The sequence below is a fragment of the Dromaius novaehollandiae genome, chromosome 14 (genome assembly GCF_036370855.1).
Source record: "Dromaius novaehollandiae isolate bDroNov1 chromosome 14, bDroNov1.hap1, whole genome shotgun sequence".
Lineage (NCBI taxonomy): Eukaryota > Metazoa > Chordata > Aves > Casuariiformes > Dromaiidae > Dromaius > Dromaius novaehollandiae.
Genome location: NC_088111.1, coordinates 5317296 through 5332695, shown reverse-complemented (window position 1 = coordinate 5332695; position 15400 = coordinate 5317296). Strand labels below are relative to the sequence as shown.

The 15400-nt window shown below is 40.3% G+C and overlaps 1 protein-coding gene across 1 annotated transcript in view; it reads right to left on the bottom strand.

The window, feature by feature from the left end:
* Nucleotides 1-568: 568 nt before the first annotated feature.
* CARD11 (caspase recruitment domain family member 11) overlaps nucleotides 569-15400 on the bottom strand; it is a 49999-nt gene continuing 35167 nt past the window's right edge. The window contains exons 13-25 of the mRNA XM_026116189.2: nucleotides 14925-15028; nucleotides 12187-12239; nucleotides 11483-11615; nucleotides 10721-10922; nucleotides 9712-9838; nucleotides 8327-8567; nucleotides 7807-7903; nucleotides 6645-6740; nucleotides 5566-5698; nucleotides 4833-5012; nucleotides 3574-3698; nucleotides 2622-2737; nucleotides 569-2081 (exon numbers count right to left, since the gene is read on the bottom strand). Of these exons, the coding sequence (XP_025971974.2) occupies nucleotides 1877-2081; nucleotides 2622-2737; nucleotides 3574-3698; nucleotides 4833-5012; nucleotides 5566-5698; nucleotides 6645-6740; nucleotides 7807-7903; nucleotides 8327-8567; nucleotides 9712-9838; nucleotides 10721-10922; nucleotides 11483-11615; nucleotides 12187-12239; nucleotides 14925-15028 (1812 nt within the window). The 3' untranslated portion in view covers nucleotides 569-1876. The remainder of the gene's footprint in view (nucleotides 2082-2621; nucleotides 2738-3573; nucleotides 3699-4832; nucleotides 5013-5565; nucleotides 5699-6644; nucleotides 6741-7806; nucleotides 7904-8326; nucleotides 8568-9711; nucleotides 9839-10720; nucleotides 10923-11482; nucleotides 11616-12186; nucleotides 12240-14924; nucleotides 15029-15400) is intronic.

Sequence of the window (15400 nt, the reverse complement as noted above, 5' to 3'; positions counted from 1 at the left end):
CTTTGCCCTGGAGGGAGTTGCAAATTGCATATGCAGCCTGCACTTTGTAAAGAGATTGCAAAATACTAGTATCCCTCTGCTTGCAGAGTCCAAGCAGATGGCATGGGGAAGGTAAACAGCTATTCTCTGAGAAGTACTAGCTATGAACAGTCTTTCAAACATTAATAATGTGAGAAACACAGCAGCAGAAAGTTTAGATGTAAAGTGACATAAATGATTTCTAGAAGGTACCATTAGTTAAAAAATGATGTGCATGAAAGTAAAAGAAGAGCAAAAAAGCACAGGCACACAAGCCAACACGAACGGACCCAATCCACCTGAGAGACATCCACAACATCAGAAGCTCATCTCAAGGACAATGTAGCATCTAATCTGGTGAGGTCAACGGGTCCAGATGTTTTGCTTGGATTCTGTCTTTTTACTACCAGCTGCTGCATGCTGGTCTGAAGCACCAAGATGGGGGATTTAGGATGAACACAGAAGCAAAGACAAATTTGTTATGAAATTTGTCTTAAAAGGTAGGGACATGGCAGGGAATGAAGGACTTCAGAATAATGGTATGTACAACTTTTCATCCATAGGTCAGACTTTATTGCATTTCAGATCAGCAGTTGTGCACGTCATTATTATCCAATCATTCTTATTGAATAAATTTGGCTGTATAGAGAAAAAATTTTCAAAGCCCTAAGAGATTTAGGAGTCCAACTTCCACTCATTATCGGTGAAACTTAAACTCTCTGGGGACTGCAGTACTTTTGAAAATGGGATGTGGTCTTCTAAGTCATGTACACTCTTTGAAAATGTTACCCTATTTGCCACAGCACAGTGTGATGCTCACTGGTCTCTTTGCTGTCAACCATGGCAGACAGGTCAAGGACTGAGTGGCTCATAGCTATTACTGGCTTATGAAATGCTGCTTTTCCTCTTCTCAGAACCATCCCTCCTGTTGAGAGCAGGCACGTTGGCAGGCAATGATGTTGTAGAGGAATACAGATTTCAGTGGAGAAACAGAGAAACCTGTTGTCTAGAGAAGGCACCACAGTATTTTCCCTGAGTAAAAAATGCTAAAAACTGAGAGATGCATAAATGAATACAATACAGAGACAGAGACAAACTAAATGAAATGTTGGCAGACTTGGAAAGATCTGCTGTGCCACTGGGACTTTGGAGTCTACTTTGCTGTAAGTGCCAGGACTAAAAGAAAACCTGCAAAAATGTTAAATAAAACTGAGTTTTAGAAGTGAAGGGAAAACCGTCATTTCAACTAATGCCACGAATAATAGTTATTTCCTTCTCTTCTGATTAAATGGTCATGTAAAAACAGGATTACAGAGCTGCTAAGGCCATTACTGGTAGTGTTTCTATTGCTACCAAACAGCCTTCAGCTTCCTTAATTGAATATGTTCAGAATATCACCTCTGGGCTGGGTGTGGGGCACATCTCACTTTTCATATCCTTTAGCCTAATCCTCATGCTATATTTCTCCTAGATTCCACTTATCTGGTCTCATCAGAAGCGTTAAATGAGGCAAATGCAGTCCATATTTTAATGTAATAAATTACCCCAAGCTCCCACTCGAGATCTTTGTCCTTCTCACATGTTATACGGCTGCTGTCTCTGAAGAGATGCTGGTAGGTTAGAAGTAACAGTGGTGGCAGTGTTCTGATCCACCTCCTACCTCCCTAGCATCTGAGACATTCACTATTAAACACAGCTCCAGTTCCATTCCACACACGCTTTCTGCCAGCAGGAAGAGTCCCCAGCCAGCAAGAGTGAAATGGGAGCGCTGGGCACTGAATCAGAGAATTCTGAAAGCCCCAGCTCCACTTTGGTATGTCCTTATGTAACCATAAAGCTCCATTTTATTTATTGTTCTTTATAGCTGATCTTCATCTATCCAGATGGTTTTACGCTGCTCTTCTCCAATCTTGTCTTTTATTGTTCGGATAAGATCTTCAATACTGCTCCATGCATCTGCCTCTACAGAGGCATAAAGACATGGCAGCGCTTCCAGTTCTTTCTCCTTCAGACGGCACATACGTAAAAACTCATCTTCAGTCTCTGGCTTTGGCAATAGTTTCCTGTATCAAATGATCAGACCAAAAATAAATGGCTTAAATTTTAAATGAATCTCATAGGCCCAGCTGTCCCATCAAGAATTTATTTTCTACTGATCATGTACAAGCAATAAAATCAGTGGAGAATACAGCTACTCCAGCTCTGTCCTTCCTCCTGCCCCCCAGTACCTGCTCTGGGGATACAATTTAAGAGGACAGAACACAGGCAGAATGTGTTTATGACCTTTCCTGTTCCAGCTGCATTACTGTAGGAAATGCTGTGGGAGTGCTGAGTATGGAGAAAGCCACATATTCTTCAGTCTCATCCTCCCACAACACTCATTGCTGTCAGGGACAGCAAAAGAGTACTAGATCTGGGGGAAATCTTACTTTCTCCTGTTACAAAATTTCAGGGAGGAATCATGGGAGGAAAGAGTGCACATAGAAGCACCAGATGAAGAGAGAAGAGGTTCTGTATTTCTCTCAGTGATAACATTACTGGACTCTAGAATTACTCACCGAATAAGACAGAATATCAAATATGCAAAAGATTTGATATGTTACCTGAACCTCTTGATGTTTTTCTCTGAGACTCTGATAAAGAGAACAATAGGATATATCTTGGCTTTGATTAAATCCTTTGTGCAGCTTATTCCAGCTTCCAGCAGACAATGCTTATTCTAAAAACAAAGTCATAACAGTGTCACGAAGGAACATTCACAGCTGTAGAATTTTGAGATAGAGGTATCCATACCTTATGGGGTCAGCTGAATAGGTCTCCCTTTACCATTGTACTGTTTTAAAACCTTTTAGTCAAATATACATTTAAAGTCCAAACTCCTTCTACCGGTTTACAACCAGTCAAATAAAAGCTAAGTTTAATAGCTTTCCGGAAAGGTTTAAATAGAAATGACTTGATCTAAAGATAAAGAGTATGATAAAATATAAGTTTTACATATATACACAAACACACATACTTGCTCTTTGTTCAGAGAGAACACTGACTACAGCTACTTGCCCAAGAAAACAACATCACTTTAATTCTCCTTTTTTCCATGCTGTGCATCAGATTTACGCTACTTGATGTGAGATTTCTGTCTTTGACATTGTTCTCTTTGTACTGTACACTCCCACGTCTGTGTTTCAGACTATCCTTCCTTTTGTCTGGGTCCTCGTACCCCTTAGTCTTGCACACATTTATATATACTTATGAAATGAAAAGGGACTGAATAAGGGACAGAGCATAGAAAATGAAAGGATATTTTACTGTATCAATGTGGGTCATTGCAGGGAATGAGCAAGAATATAAAAGGATATGGCCGACGATGAAAAAGGAAGGAAAAGCAAGAGCACAAATCAAAGCTATTTGAAGGAATAAATAGAAATCTGAGATTGAAGGCAGACAAGAGGGAGAACATGCAACTGTAAATTGGTCCTTCTCTTATTCAAGAGGAAATGCACATTGCAGACAGATTCACAGACAACTTATTGAAGGGATACAGGGTACTCTAAGCACCTTGGCAGTGACAGCCTCAATATTGGCAGGTACAATACATTCATATGTGTTCAGATTCTTTTCTCTGCTGAAGATGATAGTCTCTGTCCTTTGCTTCCGTAAGAACTCTTCCTTTGTTACAATGTCTGGAAAGAGAAGTGGATGAGGACAAGATCAAGATTACAACAATAATATACCTAAGGAACTATCCAATAGTGCTTCAAGTAGGATGTAAGAGTGGGAAAGAGGAAGACAATTCATTGCTGGTCCTAACAGCTGCCTCATTTCTTCCATTTAATTCAATTAAAGCTTAATCTGATCACAGCTGAGTATCTCAGCTATATTCTGCATTAGTGAGTCCTTGGGCAATTACCACAACACTATCAAGGCATCATATTAAAGCAGTAAATACTAGTCTCACACCTAATATTACATAGTAACATTTCAGGGCAAGATGCTGAGAAGTGCTAAAAAAAAGAAGGTCACTTTGGTATAGGTTCCTAAAACATGGATTTAGTGTTCCAACATTTCTGTTTAAACTTTCAAAAAATTTGGCTTAGGTTGCAATGTGTGATACTGGTACCCTTGTGAATTTCAGCTCTGCATCAAAGCTTTTATGTTGCAGGACAGACGATATTTATTATAATACTTAACTTTTCAGTTTGTCTGGATAACTGTAAGACTGTGTACTGTGCAGTGGGTATTCAATGGGAGTGTAAAAACGAAACGTCAGCTGTGTTTAATGCTGTGCTGTATACAATCCTGCCCTACAGCAATCACAGTACTGCATATTGCTTTAATAGTAAATACTTAGCAAGGAAGAAAATCAGTCTTTCTAGTACATCAAATGCACAATCTTCACAGCCTTGGACTAGATAAAAACCTAAAGTTGCTCTAGGGAAGATATTCCTCATAATAGCAAATACTAGACACAAATTAATCAAAACTTCACATTGCCTAGATATGCAGTATGCAAACAGGATGCAAACAGAAAGAGCACTCACAGCATTCCAGTCTCCGAGGAGCATCCTAGCAACCACACAGCATACGCAGGGAGAACATTCACAAACACAGAACCTCATAACCATGTGCACTGGCTGTTTCAAAAACATTCAGAATATTTCAAATATTCTTAAACAGTAGGATTTATAGCTACATTTCACTCAGATGTGATATGAAGGGAGCTATCAATTGTGCATGCCCATATGTGTGTGTGCATCTGTATGTTTGTGTTTCCAGCACTGAGGGTATATGGTCATGATCCTCTTTTGTATCATTACCTGGTTTGCACATGTTGAATTCCAGGGCACCTCCAGAGTTGAGGAGCTTCTGTACCAAGGTCTTGGCAAGCATGGTGGGGGTGAAGAGTACAGGGCGCCGGCGCTCACAGTGGATTGGTCGCACCAAACTATAAGGGATCAGACTGAGGCTCTTATTGATTTCGCTTTCGGAATCCAAATCTGAGTAAAGAACAAGACATTTATACGCTGGTTTCCTCTCCAACAGTATTTGGAGAAAGAGACAGGAGAAATATGTGCATTTTAATGAGAATTGACATGGTTAATCATACTGGTCCTCCCTTCTCTAATGCCAGGGTTGCCTTTACCATACATGCAGTAGTATGATGTCCAACCTAATACTAAATAATTCAAGTGCCTTTTGCTTTCAAGAGATTATTTCATAGTTTAACATGCCACTTGCTTGAATTTTCTTGCTTATTAGCTTAACTTACTTTGAGTTAAACCTTTTTGGAGGAAGAACAAGAGAGAATCTAGGAAGAGTTGCCAACCAAATACAAAAGTTCAGTGTTGTGAACTTGTTAATGAAGGCCTGGTGCTCCAAGCACTTCCAGTAAAATCAGTGTTTTGGTCATAAACACTGTCTAATTTTTGTACAGAGTGGAATACAGAAGCTAGAGATAGGAAAGACTGATAACTGATTTCTTCACAGCCATGCAGTGGTCTTTATATCAGTGTCATGTGTATAAAAGCTATTATTATTTTATATCCATACCTTCCAGTTTATCAGGCAAGGGCTTTTTTGCTTCAGATGAGGTTCGTGCCAGACCAGAGGGCCAGCCAGTGACGATACGGACTCGCTCATTGCTATTCATACGCTTATACTTATTTTCAGATCTGCTGACAAACTGAAAAGGCAAACAAAGAAATCTGACCCTCATTCCTTACATTCTTTATTCTCCATGTATTCATCAGTCCACACTTATTATCTACAAGATCCGAATTACCTATGTCTATCAAAGACAAGATTTCATGAAGCTGTTGACTGAATTCTCAGGCTCTTTAAATATCATAGGTCTGATTCAGAGCCTTTGCTAATCCCCTTTGGGAGTTCTTATTTTGCTCTCTGCTCTTAAGCAGCATGTTCTTTTTCTTCGCAGAGCTCTGATATCAACAGTGCAAGCACTGATGAATCCACAGCAGAGCAACATACCCACTCTGAATACTAGCACATGAGTTTTAGAGATTATACCCAGAGCTCTGCCCCTTCTTTCCCATACCACTGAGACTCAAAACCTCCTAAATAGCAGATTTTTACACTGAGAGAAATGCTTCATGCTTTCATTCCCCATCCACCCAGCTATTCCTCTATCCAAATATTAATTCCTAATGTTTGCTAACCTTCACAACCATCTTCCTTCACATGTCTTTTTTTATCCTTCACCCTCACATACTCTGTAGCATTCAGAGTCACTGACCTACAATTCAAGTACTATTTTCTGACGGAAGCTCACATCAAAGACACCTGGGGATTTGGCCTAGCCAAATGCGTTTGTCCTTATGGTTCAGACAAAATATATTTCAGCCTCTGATGGGAGAAATGTTTGAATCATCAAGGTTATGTTATTAATGGAAGGAATGCACTTAAAAACAAACACCCTACATCTCAAGAGCAGTTAGAAAACACAACCCATTCCTTTTCTTCATATATTAAATCTCTTTTTGATAGGAAGAAATCCTGACATAGCGCCTATACCTGAGGTGGAGTTTCTGGGGAGATTATGATAGCCTGAGAAAATCTACTATTCAGATCTATTATTTTAGACACCCCATTGAGGATTTGAACTTTATTACCTGTAAGATCTGGCCCAAAAGAAAGCTTGCTCGGGACAGGCGAGGGCTGGCTTTTGGGTCGTTCTGTGGGGCAGGCTCCTCTGGCTGCAGTGTATTCTAGTAAAAATAATACAGGAATTTTTCTTTCTCTCCTTTTTTGTTTTTTAAATTACAGCATCCAAGAAACAGAACAAGCAAAAGCAGGTATCTGGTATTTCCAATAAAAGGGATAGTAACTGATTAACAACTACCCCAAATAATACATTCCACAAACAGTAGCCATAACACTGCCTATGCTGAGAAACATTGCTTCTGCTACTGTTCTTTCATATTCCTTTCTTCATAGGAGATGGCACTCCAGAGTTTATGAAAGAGGTAATTTCTGCATTGAGAAATCGCAGGCAAAGCTTTTGCTTTCACTAGCATCTCTGCCAGTGACCCCCATCCCTTTGATCAGTGAGGACTGGAGTGCAGGAGGACTGCACGACACTTAACCTTGATTGAGATCAAATACAAGCAGTGGCTACAGTGTCTCCGCAGTGTTGGAAGCATATTTGTCTGTGGTCCCAAGGGCTATTAAGAGTTCTAGAAAGACCGTATGGTAACTAATACATCAGTAAGCTAGCTTTTAATTGCATAAAGATGGAGTTCTTGGGGCTAAAGAAAGGAAAATCAAACTACTTTCACTGAGGGAAAGGGAGAAATTGGCAGGGCTGTTGTGCATGAAGACCTGATAATCCCACTTCTCTGCACAGCATGTAGTTTGGAGGAGACAGATATTTCTAATATGGGACAATGATAGCTCTGTGGATTAGCTGCTTGTTCACAGTAGAAGAGAGAATTCTGGTTATTAACTCCAAGGACACAGCTTCTTCCTCATGTAGATATGAACATGTGTTAGAGGCTTACAGGTAGAGAAGAATGAAAGGGATTAAGTACCATGCAGAGCAGATACTAGACTTTTAAAGTGTACTCCCTCATAGCAGGAAGGGTTAATAATTTGCTGGAGCTACGTCCATTGCTGGGGACAACGTTATTTAAAGCAAACATAAGACATCCATTGCCTGGGACAATCAAAACCTACAAACCAAGTAAACAGGAATTTCATGTAAAATTAACATAACGAACAACAAGTAGCAACTGAGTCATAGATGGTAAAACAACCTTGTTTATAGGTCCTTACCCGGAGTGCCCGAAGGGTATTATATGAGCTTTCTGTTTCATCCCTGCTTCCTCTATGCATCAACCGCTGCAGCTTCACCAAAAGAAGCTGCTGGGCTCTAAAAAAAAGAATGGAATCACGCAGATCAAGATTAATTTGAAACCACTTGGAAGAAGGCTGGACCGCAATGGGCCTGCGCCCACAGAAAAGATGAAATAGCAATAGTAGTGAGGACTGACTGAATCACTGACTGAATGACTTAATAGTACAGAGGAACAAAATAATGAGCAGGACTGCAGTGCAGCTAAGGAGTAAAGAATCTCCATAGTATATTTTTCTATCCTGCTTTTTGACAAATCCATATTATTGTTTCAGGTAACATCCAGAGTCTCCTTTCTAAAACCTTAAAGCTCATATTGCAATGTAACATCACCAGGCCTTATCCCTAACACTGACAGATACAACTCTTTCCTCACAGCAGTTAATTTTCTTGTTTCCAGAACCACTACTCCCACTCATGGTCACTCTGCATTACACTCACCTGCTGTAGCTGGGAATAGTCCCTGTTTCCAGATCCCTGTCTGTGAAAGGATCAACTCTGGCACACAGCCACTCACACCTCTCCTGATACATGGTGTCAAGAATATGTACAATCTCATCACATTTCACCGACAGGGAACAGCAGTCCAGCTGGCTAGAGATGTTCAGATTCAAGCGGATATGAAATGAGTCCCCTGATGTGATAAGCCCTTCTTCCAGTTCTGACAGCAGTTTCCGGTAACCTGCAGCAATAAAAGAAGAGGCCAAACATGATCAACCGGTAGTCAAAACCTGAGTATTTCTGCATTCCTGGAAGTCCTATGGGAGAAGTACACGGCACAGAAATTCTGAGGCTCCCTCAAGAAATGGCCTATACTTCTAGAATGCTAGTTAGAATAGTTACACGAAGTTATGGGTCTGCAGCTTAAGACACTAATGAGGCATTGCTTTAGGAACAGGTCATGCTGCAAGTATTAAGAGTCTGTAAGAAGAATCTCCTTATAGTGATATATTCAGGTAACCCCAATTTTAATGCTCCACACAGATGAAACGTAAAACAGAAAACTTCTCAGTAAAGATGAAGATGCAGCTAGAGCTCCATCATACAAATATAGAGCTCCATCATATAAATACAGCTTGAGTTCTGTCACCTAGTTTAATGGCAAGCTATTCACTTTATTATTAGCTCCACTAGAGCATGTTATATAGATTGTGGAAATGCCAATCTGCAGCAAAGTGGTGCTCCAAAAAACTTGCAACATTCTTTGCTACCTTTGAAAACATCAAAGAAAATCAAAGACATCACTTCCTGTGTGATGGGTGCAGCTGGAATTCTCTAACCAGCCTTAAAAAAAAGAAAAAAAAGGAAAATGTATCTGCACCATAAGTAAAAAATGGTTTTTGGGGTGTAATTTTTGATTCGTAACACCAAATTAACATTACAAGCCAGGAACACTAAAGTCAAATTCTGTTCACCATGCATGAACTCTAGCTGCTAAAGATAAAGCCACAAAGGTAATAAACAGGGAAACTTCAGCATGTAAATGCTAAATCATACCTCAGCTGGATAAAAGAAGATTCAGCTTGCCACATTTTACTATAGAAAACAGTATATAAAAATAAGTTTGAGTGTTTTTTGAGTCATGTTTTTATTGGCCCACCATGTAAGTTCTTCAGACTCCTGAAGTGACAATTGTATGGACTATTTTTGCTCTCTGTTTCAGTGCTAAAACCTGTTGTAGTTATATACAGTAGCTATATGTAACATCACTAGACTTGCTTCAGATTTTTAGTGGTGTAATTAATACCCTCTCAAAGATATTCTGGTCCTTTTGTTCTCATCCACACTACACCCTATAATAGACCTGAGCCATACTTTGGTCTTACCTTCATGATTTGATTTATACTGGAGTGTTACTGCACCACTGCACCTCTGAATTGTCCAGTGAACTTCTTCCTTTGTGCAAGTATCCAAGGGAACACTCTGATTTTCCCCTTTGATGCATCCCTCCAACTAGATATGAAAGAAATATTATTCTTCAGTATGGGTTTAATCTCTGAGTCAATTATACCAGTTTTTTATAGCTGACGATAGTCTTTTTCCTGATCCTGCAATCCAGATACTTTGTTATTGAGGATGCAGATATTATGTTTGGATTATTTAATTTCTCTCCAATTAGGAATACTAGCAGGCAACAGAACTGCAGCTCTTTGACAATCCCAGATTTCTCAGTAGGAGGCTGCAGAAGTAGTAGTGCAGGAATGCCATTCTTTCCCCCAGGGAAATAGTGAGGGGGCACTGGTGGAACATTTTCTTCTTTAATAGGAAAAAGGTTTGGGAACATTGGAAATGGAGGAAAAATGCTAAGCAGGGAATGACTTAGCAGAAGCGTCATTTAACTCCTGCTTGCATGATGCTGGGAGCACCTATGCAGCTGTGCAGCCCTTCTTCCCATTCATATTGCAGCTGTATCCATTTCTGTCCCACAACATTCCCAGTCCCAGAATAAGCCACTTTAAGGAATAGTTCAGGAGCCATCATGCTAAGTTAAGTAGCATGAACCTCCTTTCATGCAGACTACTACTGTGAAAGTTGAGAGCAACTCCCATTCTAGCTTTTCAAAGGGGCAGTACCACAAGTGACAGCATTAAAGGAAATGGAGATGGTCTAGTTTTAATCTCTTCCATTCAGAGTTACTGTAAAGTGCAAAGATGTGTGCATGTTGGCAGAACATAAATACTATTCTCCCATATTTTCATAGTCAACATCAGATTTTCTTCTGCAAGAGTCATTAATACAAGATGAAAGAAGAAACAAAGAAGAGTATTTTGGTGCGTGTGCATGCATGCAGGTGTACACACATCTAATACTGTTTGTTGATTATTTTATGCTTACCAGAAGGAGCTGGTGTCCCTCTCGAAGACCTGCTTTCTCTGCAAGTGATCCTGTCTTGACAGAGCTAATAAAGCTCCCTTTGTCATTACCACCAACTAGAGTAATTTCTGAGTTGAGGCTGTCTCCATTCAGTGTGACGCGCTGGATAGTATAGCAGGAGTTTCTAATGCGACCAACCGATGTGACAGAGGGACGAAAAGGTCTGTTTTCATGAAAGGAAGTAACAGACAATTATCTCAGCTTTTAACAACCAATCCAGAGTTAAACGTATGCATGATATATGAGGCACATATAAATAAACTTTTAATGTTACCAAACACTTGAATATAAAGAGAAATCTTTCTCAGTACTTAATACATTATTCTGGAGAAGAGCATCTGGATACCTTCAGGTGCTCTGACATAGGTGTATAACTCAGATGTGCAACAGCACCCCACCTGTGGCAGCAAGATAACAAGATCACAGGAATACATTTAAACCTCTAGAACATTTTGTCTGCCCTGAAGTGTTTGAAATTTTAAGATGACCTTCATTGCATCACAGACTATGAAAGGGATCCAAAATAACATATTACATTGCTGCAGACATAAAGAAGTAAAGACTTCACATAGTGGCATGAGATCTATGTGTCAAATGACAACTTGTGACATGATATTCCTGCCATTTTATCTTCAGCAACTAACAGATAAATGGGAGAGCTCTACTATAGTAGCCTTTCCCTTCTATCGCAGTCTGACGTAGTTAAACTGGCATCTCAAATACCTTTCCAGAGAGAACTTTCTAAATATGGAGTTGACATGCTCAAGGTCGTAGGCATCCAGGCCTTCTGACTGATGAGAAGAAGAGGAAGAGTGCACTGAAGGAGCTCCATGCGAGTGCCTGTCATGACTGTCATCTGAAAAAGGTAACAAAAATAAAATCAAGTCCTAGACAGAGTGACAAAGACAAAAAAGGGGAAAGTAAATGTTTAGCTGATCCCAGCCAAAGCTGAATGGGGGAACTCCTAATGCAGAGGAATGGTTAATGTCCACAGGCCATGGCAAGCAAGGCCAGTCTTGCTCACTAAACCTACCTGTTCACTCTCACAGAACAGCTGAGGTTAGAAGACTCTGGAGACTGTCTAGTCCAACCCCCTCCTCTAAGCAGCTTGCTTGAGGAGACTGCTCAAGGCCTTGCCCAGTCAGGTTTTGAATATCTCCAAGGATGGAGGCCTCCACAACTTCTCTGGGCAATCTATTCCAATGTTTGACCACCCTCACAGTAAAACGGCCTTTTCTTATGTTTAAATTGAATTTCTTGTGTTTCAGTTTGTGCCCATTGCTTCTTGTCCTTTAACTGAGTATCAACAAGAAGAGTCTGGCTCTGTCCTCTCTACCCCTTCCCCTTTCAATCTGATGCCTTCCTTATTTTAAGGCTGGTAATCACATCTCATAGTTAAACTATATACATGATATACTCTTGCTTACCATCTAGCTCCAAAGTATCACATCCAAAGCTGTCATTGTCTTCTTCAACCAGGCTGGAATTAAAAAGAAAACATGAGACAGTGGAAGAGAGAAAGATGTTCACTTTCCACCTCTCAGCAGATTTCATAAGTTCTGAAGGAGGAATCTGTGAAAAAGGAAGGTGTTGGAGGTGCTGGACAAAGCAGCTGCTCAGATGCAAAAAAAAAAAGCAATGGTGACATGCTCGTGGGCCCAGGGAAGAAGTAAGAGGGTGGCAGGGAAACGGTGTGTGTCAGCCAATATGGGAAGGGGCAGGTGAAGGGGCAAGAAGATTCAGAAGAAGGAAATGCTAGCAGCAGTGAGTGAATGAAGATTTTGCTGAAGGCAAAGGGGGCTGATGACTGATGGGCTCCTCTGAGTGACTCGCACATGCTTCAGCACTATGATACAGTGGTTGCCTAATACCTGCTGTATACTGCAGCATGGCTTTCTTCGCCATAGATCTAAAATGTCAGGATGGACATAGTGAATGCAAGGAAAGTGACTGAGGTGCAGCAGAAAAGGGATAATTTACCTGCTTGATTTAAAGTACTGGAAGCATTTTGTAACAGCTTAATGGTGCCTCACATGGCTACTCAGGTACCTACAGTAACAGAACAGTATGGTGTACCAAGCTCTGCACAGAAACTCCTTTTCCACAGCTCTGGGCCCAATTCAGCTCCCACTGACATCAGTCAGTTACAACCTTTCCTTTTAAAGGTAACTAGATTGGTCGGCCTATAAAAACAGTTAAAATGCACCAATTTTTGCCCTTAAAGGGCTATTGGGGATGTCCAGCCAAGTGAATTTCACTAGAAGGGATTGATTAAAGCAAGTCCTTTAGTTGCAAAGCTGTTTAAATGACAACTGCTGGTTTTTCCCATTCAGAATGATTTGTAGTTCTCCTGTGGAGCTGATATTCTGCATATTTGGCTTCAGGTGAAGGATGAATTTTTGCAGTAAGTCTGGGGAGAATCAGCTATTTTTACACTGTGCATAAGCAAGGAAAGAATACGCCTTTTCCTACTGTATTAAATTATTACTTCATTTTTTCCACACAAAACAAAATCAGATGAACTGTGAAACCTGAAACTTGGCATGCAAATAGCAATTATTTTGGACCATGTTCACAAAAAAGTTTTTAAAAAAACTTAGCAGGCTAATTATAAAGTTATAAACTACAGAGAAATCACTTTGGGGCATGCTCTAGAGATACTTGACTTTAGCGATTATTAACAAAACAAGGCCATATTCCCACCTTGCTAAGCCAGGGTATCTTCTCCTTCCCCTTGCCAGGGAGAAAGAGCATCTAATATGAGGTGTATTTTTAAATTTCAATACCTCTCAGTCTTCTAATGCCTTAACATATGGAACAGGACATAGTCAGAGCTGTAGTAACAGAAGGCCACAAGATGAAAAATATCTGTGTAATCTTTACTGCCTTCTGTCATATACTGCTAATATTTAAACGTTCAGGCATGAAAAGGTTTTTCAACCTGAAACATGAAACATAAAAATCAGTAACAAAACCACCCTTTTTTTCCATTTTGAATTAACACAATTTATACACAGTTAAAAAGGGCCTTGGAGGACAATGCAGGAAAACTCCGAAGAGACTAGAATAGATCGCTCTGCCTAAAACCTCAGCAGCCTAGAAAATTGTGAGGGAAAGCTAGTTGAGGATGCTCTCAGTGGAAAGCTGTCTTGCAAATACTTACAGAGAGAAAGAGGTGAAAGTGACAGTTTGCTAGAGATGAGTTTGGTTTGAAAAGCACTAATAAAGATGTAAATCCTCTACATATAGAACTCTCTTTTAAATTTGTTTACTTGTGCTTTGTTATTCTTTTCTCCAAAAGGAATGAAGAGATAGTGTTTTGTTTTTATGACACTTTTTCCAGTGTGTATTTTTATCTTCGGACAGGTCTGATATCAGAAATATCTGTTTCTGATACAAACACTGATGCTATTGACACCAACACCAAAACAGCATTTCCAAGTATTGCAGTGCTACAAAACATTTAGAAAAGGGGTCAGTGCCATTTAGGGGATGATGAGGTAGGCAAGGTCTCTCTTCTTTCTGCCACTAACTTCCCCAGCTGATCTGACTTCATTTGCAGGGGAAGTACTGGAGGGCTATCACCTAACAGAAGTGGAAGCTGCAGCAGAAGGAGAAACAGAGGCAACAAATCTCTCTCCTCCCATCACTATGCTGAGATACAGAGCTCTGAGTCCAACAAAAATTCCTCCCTCCCTCACCTCAGGACACCCCGCTCCTCACAGATACTCAGCAACTTTGCTCCATTTTGGCACTTTGCTGAGGAGAAGGAGGAGATTTGAGAGAAGGGGACAGGGACAGAGACACAGGCAGCATGGGCCTGGCAAGCAAAAAGTGGAGCCGTACCAGGCTACAAAGGTACAGCATGTTCTCTGACAGCATTGGTGCCTAGTCATTTCAGTACTTTGTTATTACATAACCTAGAAAAGGCAACGATGCCATCGTATCACTGTATCATTCACCTCAGCTGAATCATCAGAGACTCCTGAGTGTTTTTGAAAAGATCAGGGATGAAGGTCTGCAGTCCTAAAATGCTCAGGAATGTAGTCCTACTGCCTAATAGGAACTCTCCAACTGGAGTCAGAGACAAAGACATCTAAGGCACCATTTGCCTCCTCCTTGTGACAACAGGTTCCTGCCATATTTCACCAGCATGGCTACCTACCTGCAATGAGGGGCGTCTTCTTTGCAACGGCGGACTATTGAATCATTTCCTGGAGGCTCCGGAGTAGTAGACATGATACTGTCATTGCGATTTCTCAAGGTTTGCTTTTAAAAAACAGTAACAGAAAGGATGTTCATACTAGGTGCGCTATCATTTCTAAACTGCAGAAACATTAACTTGCTAGCTTGCTAGCGGTATTTTGCACTGAAAAGCACATCCAACAGTAAGAAAAATTGATTCCAGGCTCATAGAACGCTACATACAAGAACATTCATATTCATATAGTCCAGTGTCATAGCTATACATATGTTTTCTGTGCTGGCACAGTATCTTTTCCTGTGACCACATGACTGGTTGCTTTATGGAAGAATTTTAACTTTATCCTTTATGTGTGGAGTGTATTTTGCACCGCTGACATACCGGAGGGTATAAAGAATGAGTAAGAAAATTACAGATCTCCATATACTCGATTATTA